The following is a 13771-nucleotide window of genomic DNA, read 5'->3' on the forward strand; positions in this document are numbered from 1 at the left end:
TTTTAAATAGATATTGTTGTATGGGTAATAAACCTACACCATACAATAAATAAAATAAATGTGGGGATAAAAACCACCACTAAAAATATAGAGAAATAATAAAATAATAGAAAAAGTAAGAGGCATAGAGCTTATCCTTACAGTTGGTTTGCTCGTATATCTCTCTAGCAGACCACAACTTCTCCACTACTTTTCTTCCTTACATCAACATAATGGTTAGTAGTATAGATAATAGTGCAACACAAAAATTATACCTGAGAGCTTCTCGTGCTGATAACGTGTTATAAAATGAACGGGGATATGTGCGAATATTGAGCTGCACGTAAAGTAGATGAGACACAACATTTAACGAGGTTCGGCTATGCCTACGTCCTCGGAGAGCAGCAACAGTAACCTTTCATTCATAACATAATATGGTTACAACTCTAGTGTTTACAATATTATTTTCACCTAATTTTCTCTCTAGGGAGAATTTCTCATCTTTCTCTCTTTCTCTTCACACACTCACCCCTCTTTCTTCCTTCCCTTCATCTTCTCTCATTTCATCCTCACATTACAAGCAAAATAGAATGCCTATTTATAGGCAAAGCAAATGGCTTGGTTTGATGGGTGTGTGATTTGGTTTGGTGGGTGTGAGGTTTGATTTTGTGTTCAACTTGAATGTTAGAGCATGTGTTGAACTTGAATGTTAGTTTGCAATGTGGGCTTCACCCATTTTACAACATTATTCCTTAAAACGTGCGTTCCAACTTAAGTGAAATTGAAAGCCCAACAATGAGACGACGTCGTCTAAGAGAAAACCTACAAACAAAGAAAGACGCGCTCTTCTTCTTCCTCCCGCAGCAGCGCCGCTTTTTCGTCTTCCTCGCGTAGCAGAGCCTCACAGACGACGACGCTTCTTCATCTTCCTGTCCCACAGACTTCTCGCAGCAGCGCCGTATCGGGACCGTATATCGGAGACGTATCGGACGGTCAAACTTTCGGACGATACATAGCGGTATCGGATACGTATCGCCGTATCCGATACGAGCATACCCCTCAAGACTGACGTATCGGTGCAACACAGCTGCACACTCCCATGGGAACCCCAAAGAAGATCAAGAAGAAGCAAACTCCAGAAACCCAATTCCACTCCTCCCTCACTCTCTGCTCGAAGCACAAAGACTTGCCCAGCGCAATCTCGCTATACGAATCCGCCGTCTCCCAAAAGACTCACTTCAACCACCACCACTTCAACACTCTCCTCTACCTCTGCTCAAACTCCGTCAGCGACCCCTCTCTGAAGCAATTGGCTTTGGACAATGGCTTCCGCGTCTTCAACCAAATGTTATCTATCGGAACCCTTCCGAACGAGGCCACGATCACCGCCGTGGCCCGGCTTGCCGCCGCCAAAGGGGACGGCGATTACGCATTTGGCCTGGTGAAGGGTATGGATAAGTATAAAGTGTTGCCGAGGTTGCGCACGTGCGACCCGGCGCTGTTTTGCTTTTGTGAGAAATTGGAGGCGGAGAAGGCGTATGAGGTGGAGGAGCATATGGGTATGGTGGGGGTGAGCTTGGAGGAGCCGGAGATTGCGGCGTTGCTGAAGGTGAGTGCGGAGACGGGGAATGGGGAGAGGGTTTATGGTTATTTGCATAAGTTGAGGAATGTAGTGAGGTGTGTTGGAGAATCAACGGCTAAGATCATTGAGGATTGGTTTTTGGGTGGAGTGGCTTGTGAGCTGGGTGAAGCGAATTGGGATTCGGGTGGGGTGAAAGAGGCGGTTTTGAGGAATGGGGGAGGGTGGCATGGGCAGGGATGGATTGGGAAGGGGGTTTGGGATGTGAGGAGCGCCAATGCGGATATGAGCAGCAGCCAGTGTTGCTCTTGTGGTGAGCGTTTGGTTTGTGTTGACATTGATTGTGGGGAGACCCAGAGGTTTGCGGAGTCGGTTGCTGCTTTGGCAATGGAACGGGAGGTTAAGTCAAATTTCAGTGAGTTCCAGGTGAGTCAAATATTTTGATTAGTCAAATTTGCCATGTTTTTGTTTTTTGTTTTTTGTTTTTCCAATTTGAATTTATGTAATGGACAGAGACTATAGTATTCAAATTTGAGGAATTGAGAGCAGAGTTCAAGATTTAAGCAGATATGGATGTACATGTTATATTTTGATGCTGGTTCCCCTCAATGTATAAGGAGATTCTTGTTTCTGATAGATAAGTTGGGATTTTAATAATAAAACATGCAGGAACTGGGATGCTTTCCTGTTTGTTAGGTTGTCATATTAGTGGTAGATTCATAGATTTACTATACTTAATGTATAACAAGGTTTATGTGATTTTCGTAGTACTTTTCATTACCCCAAAATGACAGACTCACATCAGGTGTAACGATGACTAGTAGCCTTCCACGCATTACTCAAAGTCATAACATTAATTAGACCTCTTTTATTGTCCCAACTAACTTCCTAAACTACCAAGGATGACCCTTTCCTAGGTACAGCATAATTATTTGAAGCTTCTAGACCTCTAGACTTATGTGACTCCTTTTCTTGAAACTCTCTGAAGCATTTATTCATTCCTGTGGGGTGGGTATTACTTGAACTCCCAGCTTGGGCCTGCTGTACCATGGTCCCACCAGATCAATTGGGCTGAGTATTCAATTTTTTCTTAGTCCGGTTATAAACTTTAATGTGGGCCTGATTGCCCAACGAGATGCTGCTGCATAATCTGTGGTGGTGTTTCTTTAATTTTCGATTGCATTGGCATTTAGTCTTGCACATTTGTTTTGCCTTGAAATGACAGAAATCAGAATTAATGAGGCGATTTTGAGTTGTTGAGGCTATGAAGAAGATTAAAGTAGCAAATCCAATGTTTTTTTATGTGTTCAATTTGATTATATTTGGGTCAATGTTACTTTGCAAACATATTGTAATTCTTATTTTCCCCAATGTCTTAATATAGGATTGGCTGGACAAACATGCTGAGTATGAAGCTATAGTGGATGGAGCTAATATTGGGCTCTACCAGCAGAATTTTGCAGATGGTGGATTCAGTCTTTCTCAGGTTGTACATCCGAAGATGATTGTTGCTCTCTTATTTTGTCAATTTCTACTTTTATTTTGATAGGCCCCTTAGTCACGTTTAATCATGACTTATATTTCTGTTCTATATAGAACAGCTTGACGCTGTTGTGAAAGAATTGTATAATAAGAGTGGAGAGAAATGGCCACTTGTTGTCATGCATAATAGACGTTTCCGGGGACTTGTGGAAAATCCTTCCCACAGAAAACTGATTGAGGAGTGGATGGATAAAGGCATTCTTTATGCCACACCAAGTGGTTCCAACGACGATTGGTATGAGCCTGAGATCCATTTCTTACCAAATGTTATTACTTGTTTCCTACATTTATGTTGATGAACTATATCAGCTCCACTGATTGTGCAAGCTTTTGGTTGAAAGTTTCTCTCTCTCTCTCTCTCTCTCTCTCTCTCTCTCTCTCTCTCTCTCCAGACTTTGGTTGCTCAAAACAGCAACACCAACAACATTCCCCTTTTAAGTGCTCTCTTAAAAAAAGAAGAAAAAAACATGTACATGGAATATTTTGAGAAAAAAAAAAAACATGTATTTATGAAGAACCATTTCTCCCTCCGGTGGCCTGTGTGTTCATCACTTTAAACATCACGACTATTATGCTTGGAATACACAAATTAATTCTTTGATATGACTCAGGTATTGGCTCTATGCTGCTGTGAAGCTCAAGTGCTTGCTAGTTACAAATGATGAAATGCGAGATCACATTTTTGAACTCCTAGGAAGCAGCTTCTTTCTCAAGTGGAAAGACAGACACCAAGTATGTGTTCTTGGACGACCTCATTGAACATATTATGTCATATGTTCTAAACTTATTTATTTGCTTTTTCAAATTTTATTTCATTCCGCTCTTTCACAATCTCATCCAACATATCAGTATAGATGCTATCCTCGTTTTAATTACATTTTAAAACCTAGAAAATAGTTTATTTCCTAGTATGGAAGAGTTCATATGATTTTGCATGATGATATGAAACTCTTTGTATTGCAGTCATATTTTTAGTTCTATCAAAGACTCTATGTCCATCTCTATCATGACTTCATAGTTTGAGCTTTTTCATTTTCAGTGCTGGCCCTTGTATTCATTCAGAAGTCTTAGGAGTGTCTAACCTTCCTTACCAATCTGAACCAATTGGTGATGCAGGATGCATAGGACCTAAATTGTTTAGTTGCCTAATTTGTTTGTTAGTTTCCTATATTCTTTAGTTTTCCAAATCCTAGTAGGATTTCTAAGTTTCCTATTTTATTAGGAATAGGATTTCTGTTTTAGCTGGGGATTTTAATCCTATTGTCTCTAGGTTTTAGTTTGCTATAAATACCCCTATATGTAGTTCTTTAAAAGGGAGATTTGAATATTGATTAAACCTTCTCTTAACTCTCTGATTTCTGCCTGCCTTCTATCTTTCTTTCCTTCAGCTTTTCTCATTCTTTTCTGTCCTATTGCTCTGAGTGTTAAAACTAACACACCCAGGGCTGTGCTACATCAATTGGATTCCGAGCCTCAGCATTTACAAATGGTGCATTTATGTGCATTTGGTTTAATTTAAACCATTACAACAGTCAAATGGTTAGACTTATTGCCACATGAGCTACCTTGATTTTACTACATTTTTATTTTCAACACTGAAGGTAATCAAGGTAGCTCATGTGGCAACAACTCTAACCATTGGATTGTTGTAATGGTTTAGATTAAACCAAATGCACATAAATGCACCATTTGTAAATTCAGAGGCTTAAGATCCGAACCAATCTGATCAGGTTGATTCTATGACTTGAGTAAGCTAGTGTACGAATAGCACCCATTTTTTACTTTCTTATATAGAGAAACAGTGGCTGTCAGTTCATTTCAGTGGAAGGAAGATTTTACAGTTGCAGTTCCAATCCAAATTGTCAAACTTGTCGATTGCTTCTGTTGTATTGACACGAAACACCCAACACTAAATTAGTGAGTTGGCGTTAACTGGTGCATTAGACGAATCCTAAAATCACATGACATGCTAACACAAAGTATAAACTGACCGTGTAGAAGATGGACCTCGTTGATGAGTCAAATCACTCAAAAGAAAATTGAGTGGGGTTTATTTAATAGGGGTGCATGCCTGAAGAGTTTGGTTTAGAGATATTAAGGTCTAAGTAAAGTGTCAAGGCAGCCTCTCACAGATTGAACTTTTTATTTTTTTTTTGGATTTCAGTTTTTATTTTTTAATAAAAGGTAAAGAGGAAATGCTCGGACAAAGAAGGGAGGAGGTAAGGGGAGGGATGGAGTGACAAAATGTATATGGAATGGCACCTAAAGTAAAAACCAAAAACTAAAAGCAATTTCAAATAGTTTTATCTTTCAAGTTTTTCTGTTACCTCTTGACTATCTCTTTTGCCTGCAACTCTTCCTCTCTAGAAAACATGCAGAGATGTTTTTTCCTTTTTATTTCTGTCTCTAGCCATAGTTTTTGTGCTCCCCATATTCTACATTACCATATTTTTATTCAATCTCAAAGGATGATAACAAGGGAAAATCCTTGTTATTGCATTGGATATTGATTGTCAATGGGAAATAATGAAACTCGTATTAAACTTTTTGTAGAAATGAACCACTCCTTATATTAAAAAGAAAAGTTCCATTCCGCCATAAAATCAACAAAATCAATACCACCAGATGTCTCTGCAAATTGGTTTTGTGATATGTTGGATGGTTTCTATTGATTTTAATCTTTTTTTCTTTTGAAACCTGATTGAGTGGTCTTGTGGTTGCTTCAAATGTGAAATTGATCCATGCAGACCTATCTTTTATGCTATAAGTTCTCATGCATCCTGTTGTGCAGGTTCGATATACTTTTGTCAAAGGCAATCTGAAACTTCAGATGCCGCCCCCATATTCTTCAGTCATCCAGGTACTATTTTTAATTTCTCATATTGGTTCATTCTGATGGCATGTTCTAACTCTGACTTTCTTCCATTCTATATAATCTGATTTATCTAGTTTGGTATAGAGCACTGTTCGTCTTCTTCATCAAAATAAAAAATGAAGGCAGGAAAAAGGACAGTGGCCCTGGCCATGCTGGGGCACCTTTGCTAGGTGTGGAATTTGAGGGTGCAAATAGGAAATTAATGTGGGGACAAAAAATAGAAAATGTTGAATATAGAAATTTATTATATACGAAATAGATAAGTTCTTGTCAGATTGTAGAAGATAAATCATTCAAGATATTTTGGAGAAACACTTGTATGGGTAAACCTAAAATCTAAAGAATGTTATGAAAACGTGGGTGATTCATATGCATGTTGCGTGGAATACATTTATAGAGTTTATGTTGCATTGGATACAATGCTTCTAGGTGTCTTATTTCTGTGTTCATAATCTTTCTGTCATGCTAATGTGAAAGTTGTGATGACAACCATGTCTTTGTGCTCAAGCTGGAAGGAAATAGTTCTTTTGGTAAAGTTCGTTTAGTCTTCTATTGAGCATCAGTTAGATAATAGGAATATAGTTATCAATTACAGACAATGCTTTAATAAAATGGTTCCTTGGTTTAAGCAAACTTATGACGGGCTTGAACTTTGTTATAGATGTCCATGATCCCTAAGTTGCCTCTAAAATGTCGCCTGAATCAGTAAAATTCTGTTTTAGTTTGTCTTTTTATCTGAGCTGTTTTGAGTGCTTAATGTTTCATTCAAATGTTCTTGAAATAAAAATTAGTTGTGTAATAAAATGATAATCTTCACGAGTTCGGGATTGTGTTAAATGTTTGAAGGCAGAACGAGGGCTATAAGTGCATAAATTCTTAGTGGTGATTAGTGTTAGTGTGATTAGTGTTCGTGTGAAGCTGATCCCTTTAACTTTATACTATAAAGTATTGAGGTGCCAATTTTTTTCAGGAATCAGAAATTGGATCCTGGCATGTGCCTGTAGCAGATGACAGCTGTCAGGAGCCTGCAAGAACCTGGCTCTGCATTACCCGGCCAAGTGTTTCTAAAGCTTCTGGTGAAGTCTCACATAATTTGGAAACATCTCGAACTGGCGGTGTCTGCAGGAACCTTGAATCACTGAACTCATGTACGACAGAGTTTGTTGCCAGTCACAATGAGAAAACCACAGTTGTGACAGGAAAAAGAAAAGAGAGGTCCCCATCTCCTTCCCAGCTAAATCTTTCTTCTGCCTAGTACTGTTTGCACGAGTCTTTATTTCCGTGCTGCTTGTGGAGATCATAACTTATGGAAATGGTTGTGGCTGAGTAATATGAGTCTTGGACAAGCAAGATGGCCTGTTATGAGTTATGACAACGACCCCTCGCTGTAACACTCAAGTTTTCGGCCCAGTTTTCCCTTGTAGGGTTAGTGTCTCTGATGTTATGCTGTATCACCAACATACTGCAAGCTTTGTTCCCTACAAAGTTTGCAGTATGTTGGCTCATTATTGATAGTGGACTTGATTGTTACGAATGTTAGGGCCGGGGTGTGATTTGAGTGAGAAATTGCAACAAAGCGGATTCATGTTTCCCGCCCTCACTATTTGTTGAATAAATACTTTTTCTTTGGTTTGCTGAATAAAAGATTTTTTCTTTGGTTTGTTGAATGAAGATCTTTTTGTTCAAGGTCAAACCCTTCTTCTAATCTTGTCGTTTTTTCCCCTGCGAGAAGAGTTGAAGTTGTCCGCAGCTGTGTTAAGTGGTAAGATTCAGCTCATCTGAGATATGAGTTTCATTCAATTTTAAGGTCGCTGTGTGTTTAGTGAGATGCACATGAATGCGTTCATATCCAATGGTCAAACTTATTGTTCATTGTGTAGGACATAAATGGTCTGATAGCTATAACAAGCTCTCATAAAGTGTCGGCACCGCGGATAGCATTATTATTGATAGAGTAATACTAGGTTTATCACATTTTTATATCATATTGTGTACCATTTCTCTAATAGAGATGAAGCCTACTAATACAATGGGTCTCACTTCTATTAGAGAGGTGGTACATAATATGGTATAAAACATGTGATAAGCCTATCATTTTCCTTATTAACGACAGTGATATTAGTGAAGTGTGGGTCCATAATCTGCAAAACAGTGATCTTATATTTGAACCCAACTGTCACCTCCCCCTCCCCCTTCCGAAGTATGGCCCTTCATTATTCTTAAATCGAGGGCGGTTCGAAGTTCAAACCTAACATTTGTCCACATGTATCTGATTATGTCAGCAGGCTACCTCCAAATAGGAAACTGAGTAATGTTTGGTGGGAAAAAAGTTGTGTTGCTCAACAGTTAATGCCTCTTTTTGTCTTTGAATTTTTGTTAGGTACACTGTACACATACGCCACCTACGTGTGTCACTCCCAGACGTTCATACTTTGCCAAATCAAGTTGCATGGACGGCTGAGGCGACTACTTGCATGTGCATGGGCGGTGTTGCTCTTTTTTCCTTTTTCTTGAAACAAGTGATACTTAAGACATCTCAATCACTCTCCATAGATAAATTACGCTTTTAATATATAAGAAAATAATAATTTTATTAATGTTATAAATTTTTTTTTTCATATATGTCAAATTATTATTTTTTTATTAAGAGAAATACATTAAAATTACAAAAATAAAAATTTATGGATACATGTCGTGATTTGTCTTTAAAGAATAATAATTTATACATATAAAGAACTAAGTATTTTCCTTTTACGATACACTAGGTTAGCTTACGAAGTAAACACTAGTACACTCAACACCAGCCACTCCCAAAATGAAAGCCAATCAACCACCTCCATAACTAGCATGTTGAAGCTTCCTTCATCGAAATTAGCTTACCTCTATCAAAATGGTTATTTTAATCGTTCAACTACGTTTAAAAAGCAAAAAAATTTGTGCTATCTTTGGTGAGACTTCTTTGTGGTTAATATGAAGCAAAATGTCATTATTTATCCCTGTAGTTTGTCCATTTTATTAGTTTGGTCTTTATAGTTTCAATTTTGTTCATTTATGTAGTTTCAATAGCAATTTAAGGATACTTTGTAAATTCTATCAAATTCTTTCCAATGCCATCCAAAATATACACCTCCACGTCACTGATACTTATCTAATCACAGAATTGGACGAAATTTGGACATATATTCTTGATTTGTGAGGACATCAAACTACAAGGGTCAAATTGCAAAAATTAACTTAGAGGAAGCAAAATTAGTTTTTGCCCATTAATAATGCCTATCTCCCATCCATGTGAAGGGAAACCTTATGTCTACATCAGTCTGCTCCATCAGCTATCTACCAACTGTGTACGTATTCAATGTGTTCTTGGCAATAGTGCATCTCAGAAGATATGTTGGATGAATTATTGTATGCTCCCCTCATTTTCTCTTATGTTTAAGGCATACCTTACTGCTAGCTCAACTGCATGAATCTACTAATAATGATAAATTATTGGGACGGTGAGCAACAAACAGAAACCCAACGACATGGCTCATGAATTTAGGTTAAAGTCATTCTCAAGAAAAAAAAACAAAAACAAAAAAAGGAAGAGAAAAAGTACAACCTTTATAAGTAGGCAAGACTTTCTCTCTCTCTCTCTCTCTCTATATATATATGCACTCTGATATTACTCAACCTATCCTTCAGATTTTTACAATGGAGTTGAAGAGCATACTAGGATATTTGCAAAACAAGACAATCTTAGTAACCGGAGCCACTGGCTTCCTTGGAATGGGTACATTAATTCCATCTCTCTCTCTCTCTCTCTCTCTCTCTCTCTCTCTCATAGTAACTTAATTTACAAATGCACATGCAGTATTTGTGGAGAAAATACTCAGGGTTCAACCAGATGTGAAAAAGATTTATCTTCTTTTAAGAGTTTCGGACACCAAGTCAGCCACAGATCGCATGCATAATCAGGTTTATATATAAATACGTATTTCATAATAGCCAAATAATTTTAATGTATCTTGTAATGACGTACATTTTATTAATGTTTACTTATTTTTATATATATTAAGATAATAAGGAAGGAGTTGTTCAAGGTTCTTAGAGAGAAATGGGGTGCAGAGTTTGATTCATTCATAGCAAAAAAAGTTGTGGCTGTGCCAGGAGACGTAACTTTTGATGACCTAGGAGTGAAAGAGTTCAAGTTGAGAGAAGAAATGTGCACTGACATTGAAATCATACTGAACTCTGCAGGAACCACAAATTTTGATGAAAGGTATATAGCTATTATATTATATGTTACCCAAAACTACTCAAAAGAAACATGTAATTACAATTTACCATAACTTTGGTTTGCAGATATGATATTGCACTGAGTGTCAATACATTTGGAGTTCAACACGTACTGAGCTTTGCAAAGAAATGTCTAAAGCTAGAGATCCTGCTCCACGTGTCAACTGGTTAGTGTTTATTTTCTTCTCTTGGTTTCCCATGGCCTACAAGGCTGCCATATGGTATATATATATATATAGCCTTTCCATATCCTAAACTTTATATGCTCAAATTTCATGTCAAAAAAAGGAGAGGAGAAGAGTTATGTACTATTACCGCGTCCACAGAATGTTTTTTTCTTTTCTAAGTTTCATCTTTATTTATCATCTCAGAATGTTTTTTCCTGGTCTCAATTTCCTTTGATTTGCTTCACTGATATGTTGATTGTTTTTCAGCTTATATATGTGGTGAAAGGGAAGGACTTATACTAGAGGACTCATCTTGCATGGATGGGATGGAAAAGGAGATCACTAAATTTGATTTCAAAGTGCAAGAGAAGAATTTGGTGGAAGAGAAACTGAATGAACTAAAAGCACAAAATGCGACAGAAGAAGTTATTACAACCACGATGAAGGATTTTGGCATTGAAAGGTTATTTCGATCATCCATCCAGCTGTGCCTTATAAAACCACAAGCATGATTCTTAGTTTCGGACTTATTTTTCTCCAAATTTTATCAATAAGCAAAAAAAAGAAGAAGTTATTTCTGCAGTGTTCTCTAGCTCTATCGATTCATTCATTGAATTGAGATAAAATAATTTTTTTGCAGTGTGAAATTGTTGGTCTATTTTTCTCTGGGGCTTCTCACTAATATCCTTACAGAATTTTCTCATTATTATTTCTTATATTCTTGCAGGGCTAAATTGTATGGATGGCCAAATACGTACGTATTCACAAAGGCGATGGGAGAAATACTTCTAAGACACTCAAAAGATAATCTATCCGTCGTCATCATACGTCCGACTGTAGTCACCAGTACTTATAAAGAGCCATTTCCAGGTTGGGTCCAAGGTTTCAGGTATGAAGCTTGCAAGCACTCTAAAATTTGACTAGATTTTACTCAGAAAACACGCATAACTCAGTTTGTTTGTTAACAAAATTATAAGCTTATTATGAGACACTGGAACTAATACAATAGATCAGTACGTGGTTAATTATATTTTTTCCAAAATTTTCAATTTTTCATTGGGGACTGGGAAAGAAAACAAAAGGCTACTAATATAGGTCTCTGTGCAGATTCAGAAAAACGTAATGGTACAATGATTTTTATTTCGTATGCAATCTTTGTTGTTGTTGTTGTTGCAGAACCATTGATAGTGTAATTGCTGGTTATTGTAAAGGGAAGCTAACATGTTTGCTTGTGGATCCTAAGTCAGTATTTGATATGGTAAGTTTCAGTAAACTTCATGGTTCTCCAAATACTCATAGGTACAAGCACACAACAGTAATTTTACAATCAAAACGATCGATTTTGAAATTATGCAGGTTCCTGTTGATATGGTGGTAAATTCAATAACTGTAGCAATGGTGGCAAATGCAAATAAATCGTCTAGTATCATTTACCATGTGGGAAGCTCTTTGAGAAATCCTATCAATTTCCTTAATATTCACAGTTTTGTCTTCCGATACTTCACAAAAAATCCATGGATTGACAAGGATGGAAAGCCTGTCAAGGTTGGCAAGTGTAAAATATTCAAGACTATGGCTACTTTTCGCATGTATATGCAAATTCGCTTCATGCTACCTTTGAAGGTTTGTAATTTCCATCATTAACAGTAAATTACATACATATGTATTTATATGTATATTCATATATATTACTTTTAATTTTTGTTTGAAGGGTTTAAAGTTCGTAAACAAAGCATTTGGCGAATATTTCCAAGATCTGTATGTCAACTATAATCAGAAATTCAAATTGGTGATGCGCTTGGTAGAGCTATATGAGCCCTATATGCTATTCAAGGGCATGTACGTATGCATTATTTTGGCTGTCAATTAAACATAAGTACATTTATCAGTGTAATCATGCATTTAAGTTATTTTGATTTAAATGCAGCTTTGATGACAACAATGCCGAGGATCTGCGAAGGATAACAAGGGAGAGTTTCGTCGAATCGGAAACTTTCAATTTTGATCCAAAATGCATTGATTGGGAAGACTACATTATGCACACACACATACCTGGCCTTCAGAAACATGTTATGTTGAAACGATAATGGAGAGGTTCATGCATTGTACTTGTACACAATATTCCTATTGAAGTTTCTACATGGCGTTGAGCTAAATGTTGTTAGTCTCTTTCTCACTCAAAAATGGTTACTAGAGAAGAGGACGTGGACAGTTGTATTCATGCAGCATCATATATATACTAGTCCTTTGGCACATTTGCCAATTGGTTTTTATTTTATTTTAGAATAAAAAAAGATAATGGATAGTTGTGTTTCATAAAAATAGGACTCATTATCTGAATTTATTTTAAAATTAAAAATTTTTAATATAAAAAAGTGTGAATTTACCATATTATCCTTATTTTATTAATAATTTCAATTCTTAATATTTGTATTAACCAATGACATTTTCTGGTATTCTGAATGTTTAACCAGTCTCTACATTTTTCTTTATATATATATATATATATATATTCTTCATTAATTTTTTTTGAAGCGCAAAACATCTTTGCGCGACATATAAACACCTTCATCGTGCAAAGGGGGGAAAAAAACCCGGGTATTCTGTTGGCGCCAAATCCTTGCGTGGCGAGAGCAATCGTCGCGTAAGCAAAAATAGCGCGACGATGGGATACTTCATCGCGTAAAAGCGAGGTGATTTGGCTGCGAAAACTCTTGCGACGACAGGTTTCGTCGCAAAAGACAACTTAGCGCGACGAAACCATTTATTGTCGCTTAAGAAAACGAAGGATATTTTTAATTTGGCGCCAAAATAATTCAGGGGGGATATTTGCGCTACGAAATATATTTCGTCGCGTAAAGCAGATGTCGGTACATTCTTGCGCGACAAAAAAGAATTGTTACGCGACGGAATTTTGTTTTTGGGCGACGAGGACAAGAATTTGCGCGACGAAATCTTGTGCGACGGAAAAATCTTACGTCGGTCAAAAGTGTTTTTGTCGACAAGTTTTTACGCGACGAAAAAACTCAATTTGTGCGACGGAAAAATGGTTTTGGGCGACGGTAGTTTGCGCGACGAACTGGGTTCTTCGTCGCGCAAAGTCCTTCTTCTTCATATCAGAAATTTGCCATTGCAGAGGCAGAATGGAAAAAAATTTCCTTTCTGCCTCTCTCTCAACCTCTCTGCCGCTGTCTCTGTCTTATATATTAAAAATGTTAAAGTTAGTTTGTTATGTGTACATTTTTTTTCTGAAGTTATATTTATATTATGTTGTTAAATTGTGTGTGATGTAGCACAATGTGTTGTGATGTACGAAGTTAATTGAAATTAACTTCGTACTTTTATTTGTAT

The 13771-nt window shown here is 37.0% G+C and overlaps 2 protein-coding genes across 2 annotated transcripts; both read left to right on the forward strand.

Moving 5' to 3' along the window:
* Nucleotides 1-843: 843 nt before the first annotated feature.
* LOC117632597 (proteinaceous RNase P 2-like) lies at nucleotides 844-7646 on the forward strand. The gene is made up of 6 exons (XM_034366124.1): nucleotides 844-1984; nucleotides 2943-3044; nucleotides 3160-3335; nucleotides 3712-3832; nucleotides 5892-5960; nucleotides 6946-7646. Exons 1-6 carry the CDS (start codon nucleotides 1079-1081, stop codon nucleotides 7228-7230), a joined length of 1659 nt encoding a protein of 552 aa, XP_034222015.1. The 5' UTR covers nucleotides 844-1078; the 3' UTR covers nucleotides 7231-7646.
* Nucleotides 7647-9239: 1593 nt separating this feature from the next.
* LOC117631434 (fatty acyl-CoA reductase 3-like) lies at nucleotides 9240-12698 on the forward strand. The gene is made up of 11 exons (XM_034364578.1): nucleotides 9240-9319; nucleotides 9660-9747; nucleotides 9829-9932; nucleotides 10034-10236; nucleotides 10320-10420; nucleotides 10688-10883; nucleotides 11148-11309; nucleotides 11597-11678; nucleotides 11777-12043; nucleotides 12132-12259; nucleotides 12348-12698. The coding sequence occupies exons 1-11, from the start codon at nucleotides 9245-9247 to the stop codon at nucleotides 12505-12507; spliced, it is 1566 nt and encodes a 521-aa protein (XP_034220469.1). The 5' UTR covers nucleotides 9240-9244; the 3' UTR covers nucleotides 12508-12698.
* Nucleotides 12699-13771: the final 1073 nt, after the last annotated feature.

Source organism: Prunus dulcis, chromosome 6, assembly GCF_902201215.1.
Source record: "Prunus dulcis chromosome 6, ALMONDv2, whole genome shotgun sequence".
In the NCBI taxonomy this organism is placed as follows: domain Eukaryota; kingdom Viridiplantae; phylum Streptophyta; class Magnoliopsida; order Rosales; family Rosaceae; genus Prunus; species Prunus dulcis.